Genomic DNA, 20,620 nt, shown 5'->3' with positions numbered 1-20,620 from the left:
TTATTTTAGCAAAGGAGAAGTGCTCACTGACAGTGTGTTTTTACAACAGAAATATTAAAAGAGAACTACAGTATATCCTCTTTTAGATTCTACTTCTCTGAGATATTATACAGTGCAAAGCCTCCACTAACATTATACTTAACTTTAGTGTCCACTCTTGCAATGCAGTATGTCAGCATGGCACCTAAGATGTGATTACATTTCTTTATGGTTATATTTAGGCAACAGCAGCACTTGGTTTAGGTCAGGGAGAGGTTGTGGCCTTGGTTAAAATTCAACAATGAGTTTTTCAAAGGACACAATGTGTTTCCTTATCATTTAACCAAAACCATGATCGTTCACCAAAGTGCTTTTGTGGCATAAACCCAACCAGAAAATGAGATTCAACAATGAGATTCAAGATTAATTTATTTTCGGGACTCAAGATGCGTTCCTTGGTCTCTAGGGTCTGTAAGTTTGCATGCCTCCATCCACCTCAACAACTTCCCTACAACTCCTGGGTAGCACACGAGATTTAATTTCCTTTGAACATAACTTGGCTGCAGCTGGGAAAAATACAATTATAATAATTTCGAGGAGAGGGCAATGCCTGCTGCCATAAAAGCATGCAAAGATTGTGAGGGAGGATAATAATACATCTTGGCAAACCTCTTGGGGTGTAGAAAAATAGCAGGTATGCTTATTTCAGCACAGTTTTGCAGTACAAGGGGACAAGGATGCCCACTGTGTCCTTGTCTTGGAACTTCAGAGACCTGTAACTACATCAGCTTCTAAAGTAAGAGTACCCTGACCTTTTAAAAAAACAACGTACATCTTTTGGATATCTTGCCCATTAAAATATTGCTAAAAGAACCTTTCATTTACAGATAGATGACTTTAAGGTGCACCCACATTCCATTCTACAGTGGCTTCGCAAGCCAAACAACCCAAACAGGTTTGGTGATTTCCTGCAACACATTCGTACTACTCCTATTTGTCTTATGATTTGTCGTATGATTATAAATTAAAATACATGAAGCATTTTATTACACACACATACAAATTACACCTTTTTTGAGTGCACCACTTGTTAACTGGTAAACCAAGGGAAACACGCTTCATTGTGCAACAGTGTAAGTACTATTTATCCAGGCCTGCTGTAAGCCATTAATTGTAAATATGTCAGAAAGGGAAACTTTAATTTGTTATCTATGTGTAAAAAGAAACAAGGAAGTCAACTCTTTTACGGTGTCAGTAAATGCTTTGTTAGTATTTATCTGTGGGCTGGTGTTGGAGAACTGTGGTATCAAAGAATGAGGAAGTGCCAAAGCAATCACAAAAAGGAAACACACAGTCTCACACAGTCCAACAGGTACAGACTCCCAGGGAGTCCACCCGAGAATCTTAAGAAAGCAGCGCCTGTTATGGTAAGATTTGTTTACGTTTTCTTAGTGATCTGAAATACCATGTTAAAAACCCTGTAAATCATACAGCAGAGATATATCTGACAACCAGTTAGATTTATATGTACAGTTTAAAAGGAAGATGTATTTAAGTTGAGGTTTTGCTCTCCCAAAGTATCGATGGATCCTGCATTGTTCCTGAATCTGGCTGCGAGTCAGCAGCATCTATCTGGGATGGCGACTCAAAGCTGCTCTGAGAACAACCTGAAGTTCATCTGTGAGTTTAAGCCTGGGTCTGGTGATGAGGATTACAACGTTAATATGGATTGTGAATTAGTGTCAGTCATCCTCCCAGCGCAGTGCAGCGTCAACCAGCTGCGGCTTCGCATCTGCATGCAGGTAGGAAACCCCAGTTGGGTTGTCTGTTGTTCAGAAATGTGTTAAAAATGTGGTTTCTTTTATTCTTTCTGATGGGTTTGGCTGGGCTTCGCAAATGAGTACATTCTAGGTCATTTTGTAGATATATCTCTGTTACTTGAAGTCACATATTGACATTTGTTCAGGTGGTGCTAGTGGTGGTGGTTGGGAGCTAGAAATGAAGAGGAAAAATCCTAGGTTGTGTCTGAAATCACTAACTACCCACTATATATCAGACTATATAGTGAGTTCATCATTTTGTAGTGCTGTCCAAATGTATAGAGAGATTTATGATACCCTATATAGTTGACTCATAGTATCCCACAATGTATCGTAAAAGTGTGCAACCAATGGTCACTAACTAAGCACGATATATCACCGTGCATGCCCTGGAGGAGAAAAAAAAGACCTGAGTGGCGTCAGTGTTTTTTCATTTGACCAATGAGCTCCGTATATAGTCTATAGGGTCTATAGTATATAGACCCTCTATAGTGAATGGGGAGTAGTGAATGAGGAGTGAATGAGGTGATTTGGGACACAATCCTAGTTATGCTAGCGGAGTAGCTCAAATGATTAAAATGGTGGTTGGTCCACCACTTTGGTACAAACTAAAATGTCCCAACTAATAGACGTGTTATCTTCAGAGTTGGCACAGATATTTATGGTTCCTAAAGGGTGAATTGTAAAGATTATGGTGATCACCTGGGTCCATTTAATATGGCAAACGAAAAACGATTTTCTGTTTTTCTGTATGCACCAAACATTGAAAACGGGTGTTTGTTTTCCTATTTTCAGCCCAAAACGGAAAATATAATAAACAAGGAAACCAAAACGAAATAATGAATCTAATTTACATTTTCCGATATTGTTATACCATTTCCCATGGTACATTACTGCTGTGTGGCCATGCTTTGCGCATGCACAATGTATAGTTGCTCGGTATCCATGGTGAGCAACAACACACCGGTCTGAGCGCCAAAAGTCCCACGGTCCAGTCCATTGACTGTGTACAGTCTATGGTCCAGTCCCAGTAGACCACTGGAGTCCCACATTCTAATGGCCTCACTCGAGCCGTACATGTCTCTAATTAATGACATGTTTATGAATGGAGTGACATATCATGAGATCTCAGAAAAGTTGCAAGAAATGGGTGTCCAGCGGGGAAGCTCTGAAGTCACACAGAGACGAGATCAAGTGTTTTTCGCGGTGAAAAAAATCACCGCAACGGTCAGCCCTCCCGACCGAGACTCAGTGAACTTCCCCCCAGAAAACAGCCTCTCTCCCCGCGAGTGAAATAGTCAGACAGCGTCCTGTTGACTGATGGCGATTATGTAATTTAGAACTAAAAACGTAACTTTGTCACTTTCCAGGATGTTTGGTGGGTCAGGATCTCAATCACAACACATTATAACGGCATCCATATGATTATAAACAGTCAGCGGGTACATGTTTAGATTAATAGGAGGACACCAGGAAAAAAACACATACGTCATCATCATGACGTGTACCGTCATGCCTCCTTTGGAGCCGCAGCGCCGGCTTTCCTTGTGAATTATTTTCTGGTTCGTCTTTTACGCCAGAGCTGCTTGGTTCTGTGTGAACAACCAACGGCGGAGAACTGGCGAACTGCTGCTGTGGATACAATGCGGTGTCTCTGTGTTTGTTTGGCGCATACAGAAAAACAAAATATTGACTTGTTTTTTCGTTTTTCGTTTGCCACATTCAATGGAATAATTGAATGATCAGATGATACACAGACCGGGGTCCCCCCTTTAGAGGTTCCCTTTGTGGTTTTTTGTGAAATGTCCCAACAGCCAATGAATGGGTTTCCATACCGTTCCGTAATTTACGGTCATTTGGTCAAATTTTAATATGGTGAATACTTTCTCTCTAAAAACCTGCAAAACTAAGAACATTCCCATCAGCCACTGTACTTTTAATAATCTAATTATCATGTTAGCATGCAAACACGGTGAACTGAGATGGTTTATATATTATACCTGCTAAAAATCCAGCTGTCAGCATGCTAGCCAACATTTAATAGCATTTAGCTCAGAGCATCTACAGTTTTTGTTACAAACTCACAGATCTGCTTGTGTGGCTTAAGAGTTTTAGCCTTTTTTAATTATACACTGTGTAAAATGTAAAAAAAAAAAAAAAAAATTTAAAACATAAATGATTTACAGGTGAAGTGAATAATATTGATCATGTCATTACAATACAATGTTCTGCCTGGAAACTTTGGGTCCACTGCAGACCAAGCCCTAAACCCCCCAACTCCCCTATGACAATGGCACTTGCCAATGGCAGTGGCCCCACCAGCAGAACATTAAACCTGGCACTTCAAAGTCCCCAGAAATGTAGACGCCTAAAGCTCTTTGTCACGTTCCTCGGGTCATTCCAGAGTGGTTTTTACAATGTGGCACGGCATATTGTTCTGCCAAGGGGGCCACTGTCACATAGGAGTGCTGCTGCTATAAGAAGGTGTACTTGTTATGCAGCAGTGTTTGGGTGCATGTCAAGTTGCATCAACGTGAATTCCACAACCCAAGGTTTCCAAGAAGAACATTGCATTGTAACGAGATGATCAATATTATTCACCTCATCTGTAAGTCCGTTAAATGTTCTGACTGTGTAAAAACAAGGTACAACCACTTTTCCACTGTCCTTTTCTATGCCTCCAGGCCCAGGAACAGGGTTGCCATCCTGATCCACTTGCAATACTGGACCCAGAGAAATACACACTGTTATATGCCAGGGGGGAAGACTGGTATGAGGCCTACGATGACTGTCAGGTTATCAGGACATTAGACATTCCATGGTCATGTGATGACACCGGGCGTCTTTCAGCGCACATAGTGGTACAACCACTGGTGGCAGTTGATTCAGAGGAGAAGAAGAAGCAACAGCAGTGTCTGGCTTGCCTGATTGGACACAACCTGGAGAATGAAGCGTCTGACAGACTTGGTGAGCTCACATTTACACGCAGGAAACTGGCATCTCCGAGAAGACAAGAGCTAAGGAATCGGGATGACAAGCTATATGCCACAGAGCCTTGGATAACATGCGCCCCCATTCCGAATGACCTACAGGACCAGCTCAACAGAAAACTCCCTGTCACCCTCCATTACATGAGCAAGATCAGCTTCAGCATACATGTTGATTTCAGTACGATGCCAAATGTTCTTCTGAAAGTTTTTAGAAAGGTTATGGCAGACCAAGGGGTTGATTATGATGCTTCGGGTGATCTGGTTTTGAAAGTCTGCGGGAGGGAGGAGTTTTTATCCGGAGACCACCCCCTCAGCAATTTCCTCTGGGTTCGACAGTGCTTGAAAACCAGTCAAGACCTCCACCTCTCTGTGGTCCCTGTGTCGCAGCTTGTGGATGAAACTGTCAAGTTTGTGGACTGGCCGCTCGTTGATGGTTCCAGTGGCCAGTTCAGCTCTCATGATGATCTCCGCCTTGATGGGAAGGATTTGGACGACATTTTCATGATATCCTTGTGGGACTGTAACAGAAGACTCAGAGTCAAACTGCTTGGCTTTGACATCCCAAAACCTCCGAACAAATGCCCTCAGTCTGTTCATGTGAAAGCCTCTATACTTTATGGCAACAAGGTTCTGTCTTCAGTGACGTCCTCTCCCAAGACCTTCGCAGATGAAGTACTCTGGAATGAATGGCTAGAATTTGACGTTCTGCTCAGGGATCTACCACGTGGAGCAAAGCTAGGTTTCACTATTAATGCTAGTGGTGGTGATGTCTCTCCAGTAACCAAAGATCCAAAGGTCTCTTCAACCAAAGACTCAAAGTCACAGTCGTCTTTTGTCAATAAAGCACCAGAACTGCAGAAAGGGAAGGGGAAGGTGCTCTACTTTGTCAATCTTCTCCTCATAGATCACAGGTTCGTTTTTTAATGTCAGTTACGACTTTGTGATGTATATATCAGTTTTTTCAGTGTTAAAATGTCAGTAACGGAAAACACGTAAGGTGAAATCTGCCATAACCTTTAAAAGAGCAACTTTTAGGTTTGATTTTTCTACTGAATCTATTGAAGCAAAATTTGGTGCTTTGAGCAATAAGTGACGTATTGCTCAAAGCACCAAATTTTGCTTCAATACTGTAAGAGAGCCAGTTCCCTTGCAGCACACTATGTGAAGAAGACTGTATTTGTAATTTATTAGGGAATTATTGTGTCTATTGTCTGTATTATTGTCTGTTCAAATATCGGCCTGTCTGGACTTCAAGTCCATAGTTTTCATAACAGGAAAAGGAGTGGCACTGTATTTTATGCTTTGCATCAAAAGTGGATGCATCTCAAAGCATCAGTATTTGACAAGTTGGGAATGAGACTAAAATATCAACTTTTTTTACAAATATGACCTTATGCCGCAAAAAACGCAGCATGAGCAGTGCTTAGGCAGCTGAGATAGCATATATGCTTGCAAACTTTACAACATTTTGAAGTGAAATGACATATTGCTAACTAATACGGGTCACTCACCAAGCATTTGCCCAGTTCTGCAATGCTTCTGTGTTTCCAGGCACACAACTTACATGGTCAAAATGCTATGACTGGTAATATACTGTTAATCTGAGTATATATTTATAACCTCCTCGGTGTTAAAACTAGCATTGCAATCTTTAATTGTTAAACCCTAAATTAGCAGCTCTCCCTTTTGTGACGTCACATCCAGTTTTTGTTCTGAGGTGTTGTATTTCCTGTGTTACTGTAGTTTGTGTGTGTTTGCTGTAAATGTATAACTAATTTTCACCCGTACAGTTACAATCAGCATTCTAAAAAATATTAGAACTCTATAACAGCATTAGTCTATAACTAATTAATTACCAATCGTTTCAAATTGTGGATGATTGTCATCACATGATTTTCCTGCAGGTCCATCCTCAGCCAGGGGCCCTACACCCTGAACATGTGGTCCTACCCCGACCTGGAAGAAGAGGCTATAACCTACCAGGCGGACAAGTTGTCCTCTGCTACTAACCCAGACATAGCCGACTCCATGGCTATCAGCTTCCTTCTGGACCGCTATAGTTTCCCGGTGGTTCTACCAAACAGCTTTAGCTCCACTGAATGTTCCGACGGTTCCACCTCCAGCCTCACTCCGACGAAACCAGCTGAACTCTCCTCCTCACCTTCCTCATATCCTCCTACCTTACCCAACACAGATTCTTTGAGCCCATCGACTGACAGTGTGATTCTAAGATCCCCATCTCCAGTCACCAGCACCAACAGGGATCGCCTCAAAAGGTTTCGGGAAGAGAGCATCCAATATGCCACAAATCTCCCCCATTACCTACGCAATATTGATTGGATGAACCGAAGAGTGGTTGAGGATGTTCACTGGTTACTGGGAAACTGGGATCCTGGGGAGCTTGATATAACAGTGGCCCTAGAGCTGTTAAGCATGGACTTTGCTGATGTGATGGTGAGGAGAATAGCAGTCCAGAGATTGGAGAACCTGTCCAATGATGATGTATTGAAGTATTTGCTGCAGCTGGTTCAGGTAGGATATGTGTTTGTATCTTAAAAGACAGAGCAAAAGATTGTGCTGTTGATTTGAAAACATCAAGACACATGCTAAGTGTGTGTGTGGAGGAACTGTGAGAATAACCAAATATTGGAACATACTTTTCTAATGGATTTGCAGTTCAGTACAAAAACACCAAACCTATTGCCTTAGTTTAAATTTATGTAACATATCTGTAAGCATTCTAGTTTATAGCTATGTTTCTATAGATTTATCTAGACTGATAATACCTAAGTTAAACAAATGAATAATTACAGAATCAATATCTAACCTAATAAATTGTGAAATAATTCAATGAAGTGTTGCTGTGGGATACTTGTCAAGCTTTTCAGCCCATATACAATTTACAATGATAACGGACTTACCATTCAATATTCTTAGTTATTTTCTAAACACATTGAATTCAGTCAGAGGTGGACAAAAGCAGTTTCATCATTTCTAGCCAGCAATTATCAATTTAGACAGCTAAAACGACAACTATTAGATTTTATCCACAGTAGCTTGCTAGCAGGGCTAAATAATGCAAATGTTAGCTCTGTCAGTTGGTGGAAAACACTTTCTCTGTCTTTCAAATTTTTTTGGTTTTGGAAAAGGCTGTTTAAAAAATGTATACATCATTTGTTCAGGTTCATACTGGGTCCTGAAGTATAGGTTTACATACTTTACTTTTTTAAAAAACACATTATTTTTCTCATGCTACATTGCTGCAGCATCCCTTTTTACACTGTGTCTTAAACGCTCCGTTTTGGCTACAGAGCGAGACATCTCGCCTCTATTCAATCTTTGGTGAGAGATGCTCATGCGCATTACTTAAAAGGCAGGATGTAGCCAATCAGAGACAGAGTAGGGCAGGTCATGCTGAGCAAGTGAGTGTGATCGACTCTAAACCAGGCGTTTCAGGCAGTGCAGGAGCAGTGCTCTGTGGGAGGGTGTAACTCCCTTTGGTGTGGGCTTTTTCACTTTGCAGATCTTTTATGTGCACAGAAATGCTACAGGACACTGTAAAGGAAAGGCAAAAACCCAAAAGGCATAACATGACCTCATTGAGACCATTCTTATTTCAATTAGTATCATGTTTAAAGACAACATTTTAGCGTATAAATCTGCATTTAGTCTTTAATTTACAAAATAACAAAATAACTGATGTTTTGCCTGGTAGTACTCCAGGACAGGAGCACTGTGACTCATGATATATATATTCAATTGCGTGCTCTGTATGGATTATTATTATCCAGTAAAAGTATTGGGACAAGTGTATTGCACTGCATCATGTTGTACAGGTTGTGTCAACTGTGTGATACATGAATTTAATTTATTTAATTTACTTGAATAAAAATAAGATAATAAAAAATGAAATGCATTGCTCATCAATCATCATAAATCTATAATTATGTATATAAAATGACGTTTTGTTTTGTTTTTCAGTTTTGAGTCCTAATATACAGTTTAATGCTGCAAAGGCATTAAGTGTCTGTGCAGGTGGACTGTGGTAGACACTGGAGATTGGTGACATTACCTACAGTTTGTTTCTATCCTGTTTATTCATACAGACACTGAAAGTGGAACCTTACCATGACAGTTTCCTTGCTCGCTACCTCATCCAAAGAGCTCTGCGGGTAAGTCAAACAGCTTCTAATATTCCGTGTCACTGTATATTACATTATCATCTGCAATTTTCTGTAGTGGTGAATATTTGTGCGAAAAGTACACTGAGGCCAATTATCACATGATAAGGTTAAGATCAATTTAGTAAAAAAAAAAAATAATAAAAAATAAATAAAAAAATAATATTGCAGTTGCAAGAGCAACATCTTAAGATTTTTAATTTGGTATAACTTTATGTGGTATTGCAGAAGAGTTGACCATCAGTGTACAGTTTGTCCGACAACAGCTAAGCTCATTATTTTTTCTGCTCTCTCCCTTAAGAAGTTTAATTCCCTTTAATTCTTTCCCTTTGTTTTAGATTAGTTTAAATGTTTCAATGATTAGTCTGAGTCCTTTGGGTGATGGTCCACTCAGTGAATATATGAGTTATCTTTTACAAGGTCATGTTGAAGTTTAAGGTGAGTTTGCTTGAAGTCTCTTTTTAATCTTTATCTCTTGATTGTCAGATGCAGTGTCACTAATAACAGAGTAGATGAGATAATCTTGCATGTTTTGAGTGTGCCAGTCCAAAATGGTCTCTTTATAAATTTGCTCCTGTGATGTTTTCAATAATTTGAATGAACGACTGTAACAAAGCTTTACTCTTTCAATGAATGCGATGTGATTGTGGGAAAATTCCAAACTAGACTAGGTCTTTAGTGTCCTTGGATGATTCTTGGTGGATATCCACCAATATGGGGTAGTGATGGTAGGGTAGTGGGCTAGTGATGGTAATCAGTTCTGTGTAAAACTGCAGGAGATTAGTCCAAAAAACATTTTTGGATTTTATGTTTATCAGTAGAACTTACTTGTGTGAAACATCTCGGCTATTCTGGCTTCCCACAGCTGGAACCAGGACAGCGCCGTGTTCATTCTCACCACCATTGTCTGTTTCTTGGGATATCACGCACCTTTTCATTTTGAAATTGCAGTGGTCCATTGGGAAACCCAAACACTCGACCAATCAATGGTGTAACTTCATCACTCAGTCAGGGACAGACTTTGAAACTCCATCACTCAGTACCAGAGTTTCACATTTATTGGGCAGGCCCAGGTTTGCTGTGGTTCAACCAAAAATACAGGACCTCCCTGAATCTGCACTTGCACTACAGCCATGCTCACATTATTACCATGGTCTCAGCAGACAGAGCAAAAGGTTTGATTTTAAAATTGATGGCAGAATAGATACCATGGATGTCTCTGTGACAGACAGAACCGACAGTAAATCTATTATTTCCCTGCCTTGCGCTTTATCTCTTGTGCAAGATTCAGAATCTGATCTTTACTCTGTCTCCTATTTTGTTTCGAAGGTTTACACAATGATGAGCAACAGTGTCCCAGCTGGGACTATATCTGTGTCTGTATCCTGCTTTCTCTCTGACTCACTCACCTCACCTCCTTCACTGCAGAGCAAGAGAATCGGGCACTTCTTCTTCTGGTATGTCCGCAGCGAGGTGGCAGGGTGTCCTTACTTCCGCCAGCGCATGGCTGTGATTCTGGAGGCTTACCTGCTGGGCTGTGGACAAGCCATGCTTGACAGCTTCACCAAGCAGGTCCAGGCTGCGGAGGCCCTTCAGGAGGTTGCTATAGCGATTAAAAACCTCTACCCCGACAAGACTGACCTCTCTCCAACAGGTGGGACACAGCTAAGAAAGACATTCATAAACAATACAAAAACAGTGTCTGCAACTTTTTATGTTGCCATGTCGGCTAGATCTTCCACGCAAAAGAGATTTTTAGTATCAAAAAGACTTTTGCTTGTTAAATCTTTAAAAAATTAAGAGATGACATATTTTAAAATTGGTCAAAAAGCAGCAGAGGCTGAGACATTATGACTTTAGTCTCTAGTACGTGTCAAGCTCCAAATAAGGCTTTGTCCACACTTCCCATAATGTAACATGAGAGCCTTTTTCATTAAACTCTCCCTGCATGGTAAAGCAAATTTAATAAAAAAAAAAAAAAAAAAAAGACCCTTTAAAAATAATTTGGGTTATTGATCTGCAACCTCTTTTGTTAAGTTCTGGTTAAGGTTCATGAAAGATGCGGTCATGCAAAAAAACAAAACAAATGTTAACCGTTGGTAGGAGACAGGATTTAATTCACCGTCACTGAAAAGACTGAGATGTTGGAATTAGCAGCAGGACACACATTGGGGGCACCTGGTGAACAGGTGCGGCATGACTGACACACACACACACACACACACACACACACACACACACACACATGCACACACACACACACACACACGAAATTAGATCCAGTGTAGCGCCGGTATATCCATATAATGCGAGTGACGGGGCACCGAAACACAGCCTCTATATAACACATTATCTGCCACGAAACTGGTTCATTTCACCAATATTTTGTTATGATACGCTCGTGCTATTGCCCTCTGAGTCCAGGCTTGTCTGTTATCAACATCCGGGTGCGCGCGCAGCTCAGAGATGACATCTTCCAGGTCAGAGGTAGTAGGTCAACCTACAGACCCCGGATGTTGACAACAGACAAGCCCGGACTCAGAGGGGAATAGCACTAGCATATCGTAACAAAATATTGGTGAAATGAACTAGCTTTGTGGCAGATAATGCTCATAGAGGCTGCGCTTCGGTGCCCGGATCACTTGCATTATATGGATATACGTGGTGCTCCACTGGATCTAATTTCGTCCGAACGACGCCAAATGACACCAAAGTTATCTGGGTGAGTAAAGCATCGTATTTTATGCTAGAAATAAGGTCCAGGTTGTAAAAAACGGTAGTTATCCTTTAAGTTGCGCTGCACAACAGATGCTCATCAGCCAGTGCAATCAGAGGAATGACGTGTGGATTTTTATTTTCAAAAGATTTTTGCTCTTTGCCCGGTAACCCAAGAAGCCACTAAACTAATTTGCCTATTTGTGTTTCTGTATCACTGTTGTTTTAGCGCCCCTCAGACTTCAAGAGCATCTTAGACAATGTAATCTGCCAAATGAATTCTTGCTGCCCTTTGACCCACGTATGAAAGCTGGAATGATCCTGGTAAGCATTGCTGATTAGTGTGTGTGTGTGTGTGTGTGTATTTCCGTTATTTTTTTAAAATAACAGAAATAATCAAACTTATAGTAGTGATACTGCAGTTTTAAGGATATAGTCCCCATCAGATCTTTACTAAAACCTGTTCCCGATGAACTATTAAGCCTAACTAAACACTATTCAAGTATTCAGTTTAACACTGCAATTGCACACCTGCAGCTTATTGTGTTGATCAGGACTCAGTCAGCTGCACAGGCTGTTCCGAATCATGTTTAGTGATTAACTTGACTGAAAAAAGTCAGGGAACAAATGCACCAACTCTGCACCAACTCTGCTGCTGCAACAGCTTTATATACAGTATTTATAGAATCCAATTTAACATACTTTAATAACTGACTTGGATTTTTTCACTGTTTCTCGCCTGTCTTGCTTTTGCCAGCTTGGGGGCATTGTGGTGACTTGAATGGTTTTACTGTAACAGTTTTTGGAGCTGGAAAGGTGCAGCAGCTGTGGGGCAACCTGTAGGTTTGGCCCTGGGTAGTATACATTGGGTTTTTCAGAGGTTTTTGCTGGTGCATCTGGAAACATCTGGAGTTTGTAAGATCGTCTCTCAGAGCATTATAAACCACTGTGCTGTACAGATTGAAATTTTTATGTAGTTTAATTTAATTTTTTGAATGTCTGCATCAGACTTCATGGCAATCCATAAAATAGCTGCAAAAGTGGCATTTTACCTGAAACTCAATTTGCTGCTAGTGCTCAAAGAAAGATCAGTGTATATACACACATTAACAAACATGCACACATATATATGTGTCCGTGTGCTTCATGATGAAAAAGCTGTTTTAGTGAATATAAGCAACCAAATTTCCAATCAAACTCAAACTATGTCTAGAGCAGAACATGCTAATTCAAATGTTTCTCTATGAAGTAATTACTCTTACAGCCACTATGGTGTTAAATACCCTGAAAACATTAAAACAAGTTTTAAGTATTTCAGATTTGGTTGACAGTGTTCAGGAAAAATAAGCAAGCAGTCGAAAACCTGTCATCACATTTTGGTTAAGTAAAACTCTACAATGTGCAAACAATGAAGCCGGGCCAGTTCAGACCAGTGAGAAGAGCACAGAGAAAACCACATACAGAAACATCTGTATCTGTATTTCTTTCCCAAAAAATGTGATGTTCAGTTAATACTTCATCACTAAGAAGTTGGGCTTTTAAGTTATAGGGCTTTTAACATTCAGTTACATATCCACATCGGTTCTCCTCATATCCCACTCGTCCAGCTGGACAAATGCAAGGTGATGGCCTCTAAGAAGAAGCCACTGTGGCTGGAGTTCTCCCCCATGCCATCGCCTACCTCTCCTACACCTGTCGGAATAATCTTCAAACAGGGGGATGACCTCAGGCAGGACATGCTGGTCATTCAGGTCAGGAAGATTTTTTTTTTTGCCCCATAATTTCTCATCTTACTGACAAAACAGTGCTGGTGTTTAATTGTCTGTGAATGTTTTTCACCCTTGGGTAGTGTGACACCTGACTGTGTATCTTCCTGTGCAGACACTGGTGGTGATGGACTCCATCTGGCAGGAGAAATCTCTGGATCTTAATCTCATTCCATACGGCTGCATCTCCACAGGACACAACATAGGTATCAACATCAGTGTAGTTCAAATCAGGGGCCTCATTTATAAAACAGACTTGACTTTGAGTATGACTTAAGCATAAAAACACTTATCATTTCTTATTCTTATTTATTCAATAAAGGATGGCAAGGGATGTTGGAACATAATTAGCTGATAAAGAGGAGCTAATTGGGCAAGAACACTTGTCCTTAATGTACAAATACTGTAAAACATGTTGTGAATAATCTGGTGCCTAACAAATGATGTCTTTTTGACATGGAGCATTTCTGACATGCAGGACAGAAAATAGATGTCCATTATAAAGTGATGAGAAAAAAAACCAAAAACATTGTCCTCAACAGGTATGATTGAGATCGTGAGGAATGCAGCCACCATCGCCGCAGTCCAGAGGAACCACGGAGGAACGACCGGAGCCTTCAGAAACGATGCTCTGTTTGAGTGGCTCAAGTCCAAATGTCCACTACAAGAAATCGTAAGTAATTTTTAAAACACAGACAAGATCCACAGCCAGGTACACTAGATTTGGACCCAAATAAACAAGTAATATTAGATTTCAAATTGAAAAAAAAATGCTCCATTCAGGCCTTATGTCTGAATGTCACACTGAGTCACAACGCTCTGTGCAGTGGTGGTTATTTTATAATTCTATCTTTGACACCTTGTTTGAAAAAAGCGTGTATGCAAGCATGCTGTGCCATGCTACAAATTATGTTACTGAGCTGCTGTGATCTCATTTGACTACAGCACTACAAGACTGTGGAGAAATTTGTAAAGTCCTGTGCTGGTTACTGTGTGGCCACCTATGTGTTGGGTATAGGAGATCGACATAATGACAACATCATGATCACAGACCAAGGTATGCACCACAAGTTCCTGTTCACATCACACTGCCTTTGAATTGAACTAAATGAGTAAACCTGTCTGCAGCTGTGCAAATGTAAACGGTCCAGTCAGTCACCTTATTGAGTAATGTGACAGATAATAAATCTCAGACACCGAGAAAATGACTTAATGAAAAGATTAATGAATAAGCAACATACGGAAATGTTAAACCAGATTACTTAATTAACTGAACATAAATGCCTTTGTATTTCCTGGGCCTCTCAGGGAACCTGTTTCACATCGACTTCGGTCACATCCTGGGCAACACAAAGCGCTTCCTTGGCGTGAACAGGGAGCGCGTACCATTTGTCCTCACCCCTGACTTCCTGTATGTCATGGGCAGGGTCAAAGGGCACAAAAGCCTGTACTTTCAGCGGTTCAAGGTGAGAAGACCTGATTTTGTTTGTGTAGATGTGATCGTGTTTAGTTGTGTGTAAGTGGTAATTATACTGATACTAGTATTTTAAGTATGAGTATATAATATTTAAAGGGGCACTATGTAGTTTTAGAGAAGAAATTCAAGGTCAGAATTTTAATATTAAAATATTAATGAGGTAATAATACAAACTTAGAAATGTTCACTATTTCCATAAGTGAATTAACAAGCTGTTCTCAGAGGAAAATAAGGTCCCAGAACACTGTTTGACACTAGAAAGGTGGCAGGGTCCGCCACATATAAACAAAGTAAAACAGTATAAACTGTGTTGTCCTTTAAGGTCAGTTTGTTTATTCAGTCATGAAAACAAAGAGAGTTTGATTATTTAGTTTGTTTAGGCAGAAAGAAATCAGTCAGTGAAGATGTTTGTCTTCTGGTTAAAATGTCTTCCCAAAACCTACATAGTGCAGCTTTAAAGTATTTTGGCAAACAAGAATAAGTGTCTGTGAGTTTAAATTCAGATCAACCTCTTAATGATCTCAGCACTCTCCAGAGACTCTTTCCCTCTTCTGTACCCCCTCTCCTCTCTGTAACGTTACAGCAGTCAATATCACAGTACATAAACACCCTACAGTGGACGTTACCTTTGTGGATCGCTGCTGCAGTCAGGTTGACAAACAGGAGTCCATGAATCCTGAAAGTTAAAAGTAATCTGAGCTCTCGTCTCGTCAGTAAACTGCTCTGAATCTTCTTCTTCTTCTTCTTACTATTAGAGTATTTGATTTTTGGTTAACAAATGAGCACATCATTCCTTTGACAAAACTTTTCATATAAAGGTCATTTCTTCTTACAATACATCACTTACATGTAATGGATGAGTTTGTATAACTGAATGGACAAATTAATCCACCGTGCATACAGTATGTGTAAATCTATTGTAGAGATACCTGTAATATATTATTTGTTATCTATAATTTATTATATCTTTTGTTCTTATTTCTTTGTGTTTTGTCCTTGTCCTCCTCTCTGTCTCATGTCTTGCCCACCTACCCGTATCAGGACACCTGCACCCAGGCATACCTCTCCCTGCGCTCTCACTCCCGTCTGCTCGTCACTCTTTTCCACCTCATGCTGCTGACGGGCATCCCAGAGCTGAGTGCTGCAGAGGACATGCGCTACCTGCGGGAGGCGCTCCAGGAAGAACAGAGTGAGGCAGAGGCCAAGGAGCATTTCCTCCAGCAAATCTCTGTGTGTGAGAACGAGGGCTGGACCGTGCAGGCCAACTGGTGGATCCACATGGTGGCAGGCATCAAGTAGACTGTTGCTGGTGGAGTCTTGAAAGGTTCACATGTATGCAGAGTTGAGGTTTTTTTGTTTTGTTTTCATTGTTTATTCCTATTTTTATGCAGTACTAAGAGTAGTGAAATACAAGCAATTAAACTAGTCATCTAAAGCTGCTGTGAGCATTGTCGTTATTTTGGCTAACCTGTCTGTTTTGCAGTTACAGTAGCAATCCCCTCCCTCCTCTCTATGTCACCACATAAAAGCGGAGCAATAATTGGCAGACATAGCTGCGAACAGGATGATCCTGCTCTCTGTGCGTACACAAGTACACAGGATCGCCTCTTTATGGAGTTCTCTGTCTTGAGAACGCCATAGAAAGAGCTTACTAACACTTATTTTACTTAAAACATATCATTTACAGCAGCTTTAACTTTAGCTTTAGCTTTTAATTGATCAACATTTATATTTACACAGGGGTTCAAGTAGGATAGTTCAATTACGTTTTTGCCATCATTTATGTAGTTACATAACTAAACTGAAACTAAACATTTTTAGGTTATACAAGGAAAGGGATATTTGAAAAAAAGTTTAATTGAATAGTTTTGTTTCATGTATGATCTGTAAACAAATCAGCACTTTTTGCAATAATGAAGGATAATTATTAATTATGATTAATACAGTTTTTTTCGATTGCTAAGACGCATTGGTCGAAACTGAAGCGACATGTTCAAAACTCTTAACACAGTCTGCAAAACAGAAATGCATGTGGGCTAAACTGTGTCTCACTTTTCATTGCTTTCAGACGAAGTGCATTCAGTGACCACAGTCACCGAAATGGATGAAGTCTTTTCTCATTCACTAGTTCACATCTGCAAAACACTATGCTTTAACAGCACATTTTTCAAATGCTAACACACTTTGTTCAAAACAGTTAAAAACACACTCAAAACAGAATGATAGTTGAAAAAACATTTCTGCTGCAGCCACATTGAAATCTATTGAAAATTATATCAAAATATTGACAATAAAAATAAATAAAACGAAGATGCAATTCCAAACAGCTGATGGTAGTTTTCAGCTGAAAACTGATTCAGGTGATCTGCGTTTGGCCTCATTAGAAAGCATACAAAAGGAGGCTTCTGATTCTTTTTCCTGTGCAAGTATGAATCAAAGAGCAGCGGGTGAAGCTGGTAGAGAGAGAAGAGCAGCCAGGAGAGGAAGGAGTTTAGTTTTATCTCTTACTGTAATTTGTATTCTACCCCTGGAATTCTGAGATTCTGCATTATTCTGTTTACGTAATCTTTATTTTTTGTATGGTCCTAGTACTTACGCAAAAGCACAAATGTTCTTGAATAAATCTCTGCATTCCTGATTCACTGTTGTTGCAATATATTACAGCATATACAATAATTCAGAACCATTAAAGTGCAAAAGATCCTATATAAAATACTGATTTACCTGACAAAAATCATTCAAACTTGAAATATAAGATGTATTTGATGTAATGTTCTTTGTTGTTAGTATTTTGTCGTTCCGTTTGTTAAGAGTGATTGTGTGTGTTTCCAAAGTGAGACAATGTGCTAGTGTTTTGTTGAATGAGCTTCTTTTGAGACAAGTATGAAGTGTTTTGTTGGTGAGACACACTTTTGGGCATGAGATTAACTGTTGAGCTGAGCTGCAAGATGGAAATGCAGACTGTGTTAAGAGTTTTGAACATGTCGCTTCAGTTTCGACCAATGCTCCTTAGCAATCGAAAAAAACTGTAATAAGATCCAATTTACATTAGATTACCTCAGGGCACCACCCTTGAAGAAGGGAAAAGATAGCCAATTCACCAAATCAGTCTCAGAAAAGATACTAAACTGTTTGTAACTCTGATTAATAGTTAATTTAATAACTACAACCAATATTACCATAACAGCTTGTAATGGTTGAATTGACAGAGTACAATATTAAATAGGCAGCTTGAAGGTTCAAAGTCTTTTATTTACACAAAGATGAAAACACACTAACTAACATGTACTATATACAGGTGTGTATGTGTGTGTGTGTGTGTCTGGCAGAACAAAGAAACAATGGTGGTCACTGATATCACATGTGGGTGTGATATGCTCCAGGCTCAAGGAATGTGTGTGTGTGTGTGTGTGTGTGTGTGTGTGTGTGTGTGTGTGTGTGTGTGTGTGTGTGTGTGCGCGTGTGTGTGTGCATGTGTGTGTGTGTGTGTGTGTGTGTGTGTGTGTGTGTGTGTGTGTGTGTGTGTATGTGTGATGTGATGCCAGGTTATAGAAGATGGTAGCTGCATGCAAAGACCCAGAGTCTGTGCGAAGCATCGTTGGACTAACGTCAAATTAGCTGTCTAGGAAAGCAAACTACCAATAACCTGACCTGAGATCACAATAACACTCAAACAGTGGACACACATAAATTGAAAACATATGCATTACATCAACCAGAGTTTAAAGTCCTGTGCTTAGCCGTGCTATGCTATGCTATATAAGCCCAGTTCAACGTTACCAGTCTTTGAAGAAAAGGTGCTGGTGGTTGCAGGAGAACGTTGGGATTCCAATGTTGAATGCTGTTCTTGCTGTGCAAGGACGGATGAAAGTCGGCAGAGGAGGAAACGGTTCGCTCCTGTTCTTTGCAAGGGTAGCAGCTCGGTGCTAACTTGCTTGGTGTTCCTCAGATTGTGAAGTTAGCTGGCAAGCTTTGTGTCGCAGCTGCTGGTGCTAACTGATCAGGACTACTGGCAGGACCTCGTGTTGCTGCAGTGAGGAGAAGTTCTTTGGGCCTCCTGCAAATGCAGCTTGCAGCTCTCCACAGCTGTTAGGCCCAGAAGAAGAGATCTTGAGGGCAGGCAGCCCCATGGGGGGGGGGGGGGGATGGAGAGGAGCCCTTGAGGATAAGAAGTCGAAGGAGTGGAGGGCGTTGGAGTAAGAGAGGCTTGAGGAGAAGAGAGGCACTGGAGTTTTGACTATCTGATCAGAGGGGGGTCTGTCACCCTGACTAATAGTAGCTCAAAGCTGAATTTTGCACCTAGGTGTGAACAATGGGGAATTCTGGGACACTGAGTTCAGTTGAATGACTTCATCTGTGGGTCCCAACAGTTATAATATTGCATCACATGTGTTTTGCCAATTTGATGGGGGGTTTTTTTTACAAACTGGAACTACTGGAAAACTGGAGGTCAGTAAATTCAGAGTTGTACCAGTATGTACAACATATTGTCATATTGCTGCGTTGATGTACAAGGCTCAACCGGGAGGTAATGGGCAGAACAAAATGCAGTCATAACTGTAAATATTTTTTGTTCTATTGAATGGTAGAAGAAGAAAAAAAAGTCAAACACATCTTTCAGCCCAGTCAGCAGCGTATAATGGTAGCAGTTAAGTAATGTTTCTGCAAACCACATTTTACAGTCAAACTTGCACTTGTCTTAGTACTGTTCATGTCCCTACTACTTCATACTGTAGGGACATTTCCATGAAGCGTGTCATGTCGCGGTCACGTTACACTGACTTTAATGTCGGCAGGCAGAGGGGATGGTGGTGGAGTTACAGTGCATGGTAAAAGGCTGCCAAGTCAGTGACCACATTTAAAAGTTTCCCTTTCAACATCTGTAAATATGACAACACTGGATAATTTTAAGGAGACATTTGGAAAATTTCCAAAGAAACATAAAGTTAAAACATAAATAAACCCCTCTCTCCCCCTGTGATCTCCGAATATGCTCATGGCTCACAAGACACACCATTGCTTCATGGTCATAATTAGACAATCAGGGCTTAACATAAGTTTATACAAATAAATAATATTTTGACAGTCATCTTGTTTTAAAAGTCACTTCACAGTAATGAAATGGTGGTACAGTTCAGTTGGTCCTATAGTTGTACTAAAAGTATTCAGCCTCTCTGTCTCTATCCCAGTGAGCAAAGAGTGGTCTAGATCACGTCTTTTAGACACCATTTATGGACATCCAAGACGTCTAAAAAACGTTCATCATAGCCAGATCATAGCCAGTATGAACGTCTATTCTCAACTAATTCTGGATGTCAGTGGATGTCTAGATTATGGCCTGACTATTGACATGGCCAGGCCATGATCTGGACGTCCATTGACAGCCAGAATTAGTCGATAAATGACGTTGAGAAAAGATGTCCAGTCAGGCCATAATCTAGACATCCACTGACATCCAGAATTAGTTGAGAATAGACGTTCATACTGGCTATGATCTGGGCATCCACTGACAGCCAGAATTAGTCAATAAACGATATATAAACGTCTATACAACGTCCAGAAAAGACGTATAAAAAACTTTCATTCTCCACAGAGGACGTCTTTTAGACATCTTGGATGTCCATAAATGATGTCTAAAAGACGTGATCTAGACCACTCTTTGCTCACTGGGATAACACAACATGTATTTGTG

At 40.3% G+C, this 20,620-nt stretch overlaps 1 protein-coding gene across 1 annotated transcript; it reads left to right on the top strand.

The window, feature by feature from the left end:
* Positions 1-1,562: 1,562 nt before the first annotated feature.
* On the top strand, positions 1,563-16,363 carry LOC311264775 (phosphatidylinositol 4,5-bisphosphate 3-kinase catalytic subunit gamma isoform; the record flags this gene model as incomplete). Its single annotated transcript, XM_084365874.1, has 12 exons — positions 1,563-1,781; positions 4,484-5,700; positions 6,694-7,321; positions 8,896-8,961; positions 10,399-10,624; positions 11,915-12,009; positions 13,293-13,436; positions 13,567-13,657; positions 13,994-14,124; positions 14,397-14,508; positions 14,760-14,917; positions 15,970-16,363. 12 exons carry the CDS (start codon positions 1,563-1,565, stop codon positions 16,225-16,227), a joined length of 3,345 nt encoding a protein of 1,114 aa, XP_084222000.1. The 3' UTR covers positions 16,228-16,363.
* Between the last annotated feature and the right edge of the window lie 4,257 nt (positions 16,364-20,620).

The sequence above is a fragment of the Pagrus pagrus genome, assembly GCF_965226575.1.
Source record: "Pagrus pagrus genome assembly, chromosome: 11".
Lineage (NCBI taxonomy): Eukaryota > Metazoa > Chordata > Actinopteri > Spariformes > Sparidae > Pagrus > Pagrus pagrus.
The sequence above is the reverse complement of the archived record's forward strand: the minus strand, read 5'-3'. Positions and strand labels throughout refer to the sequence as shown.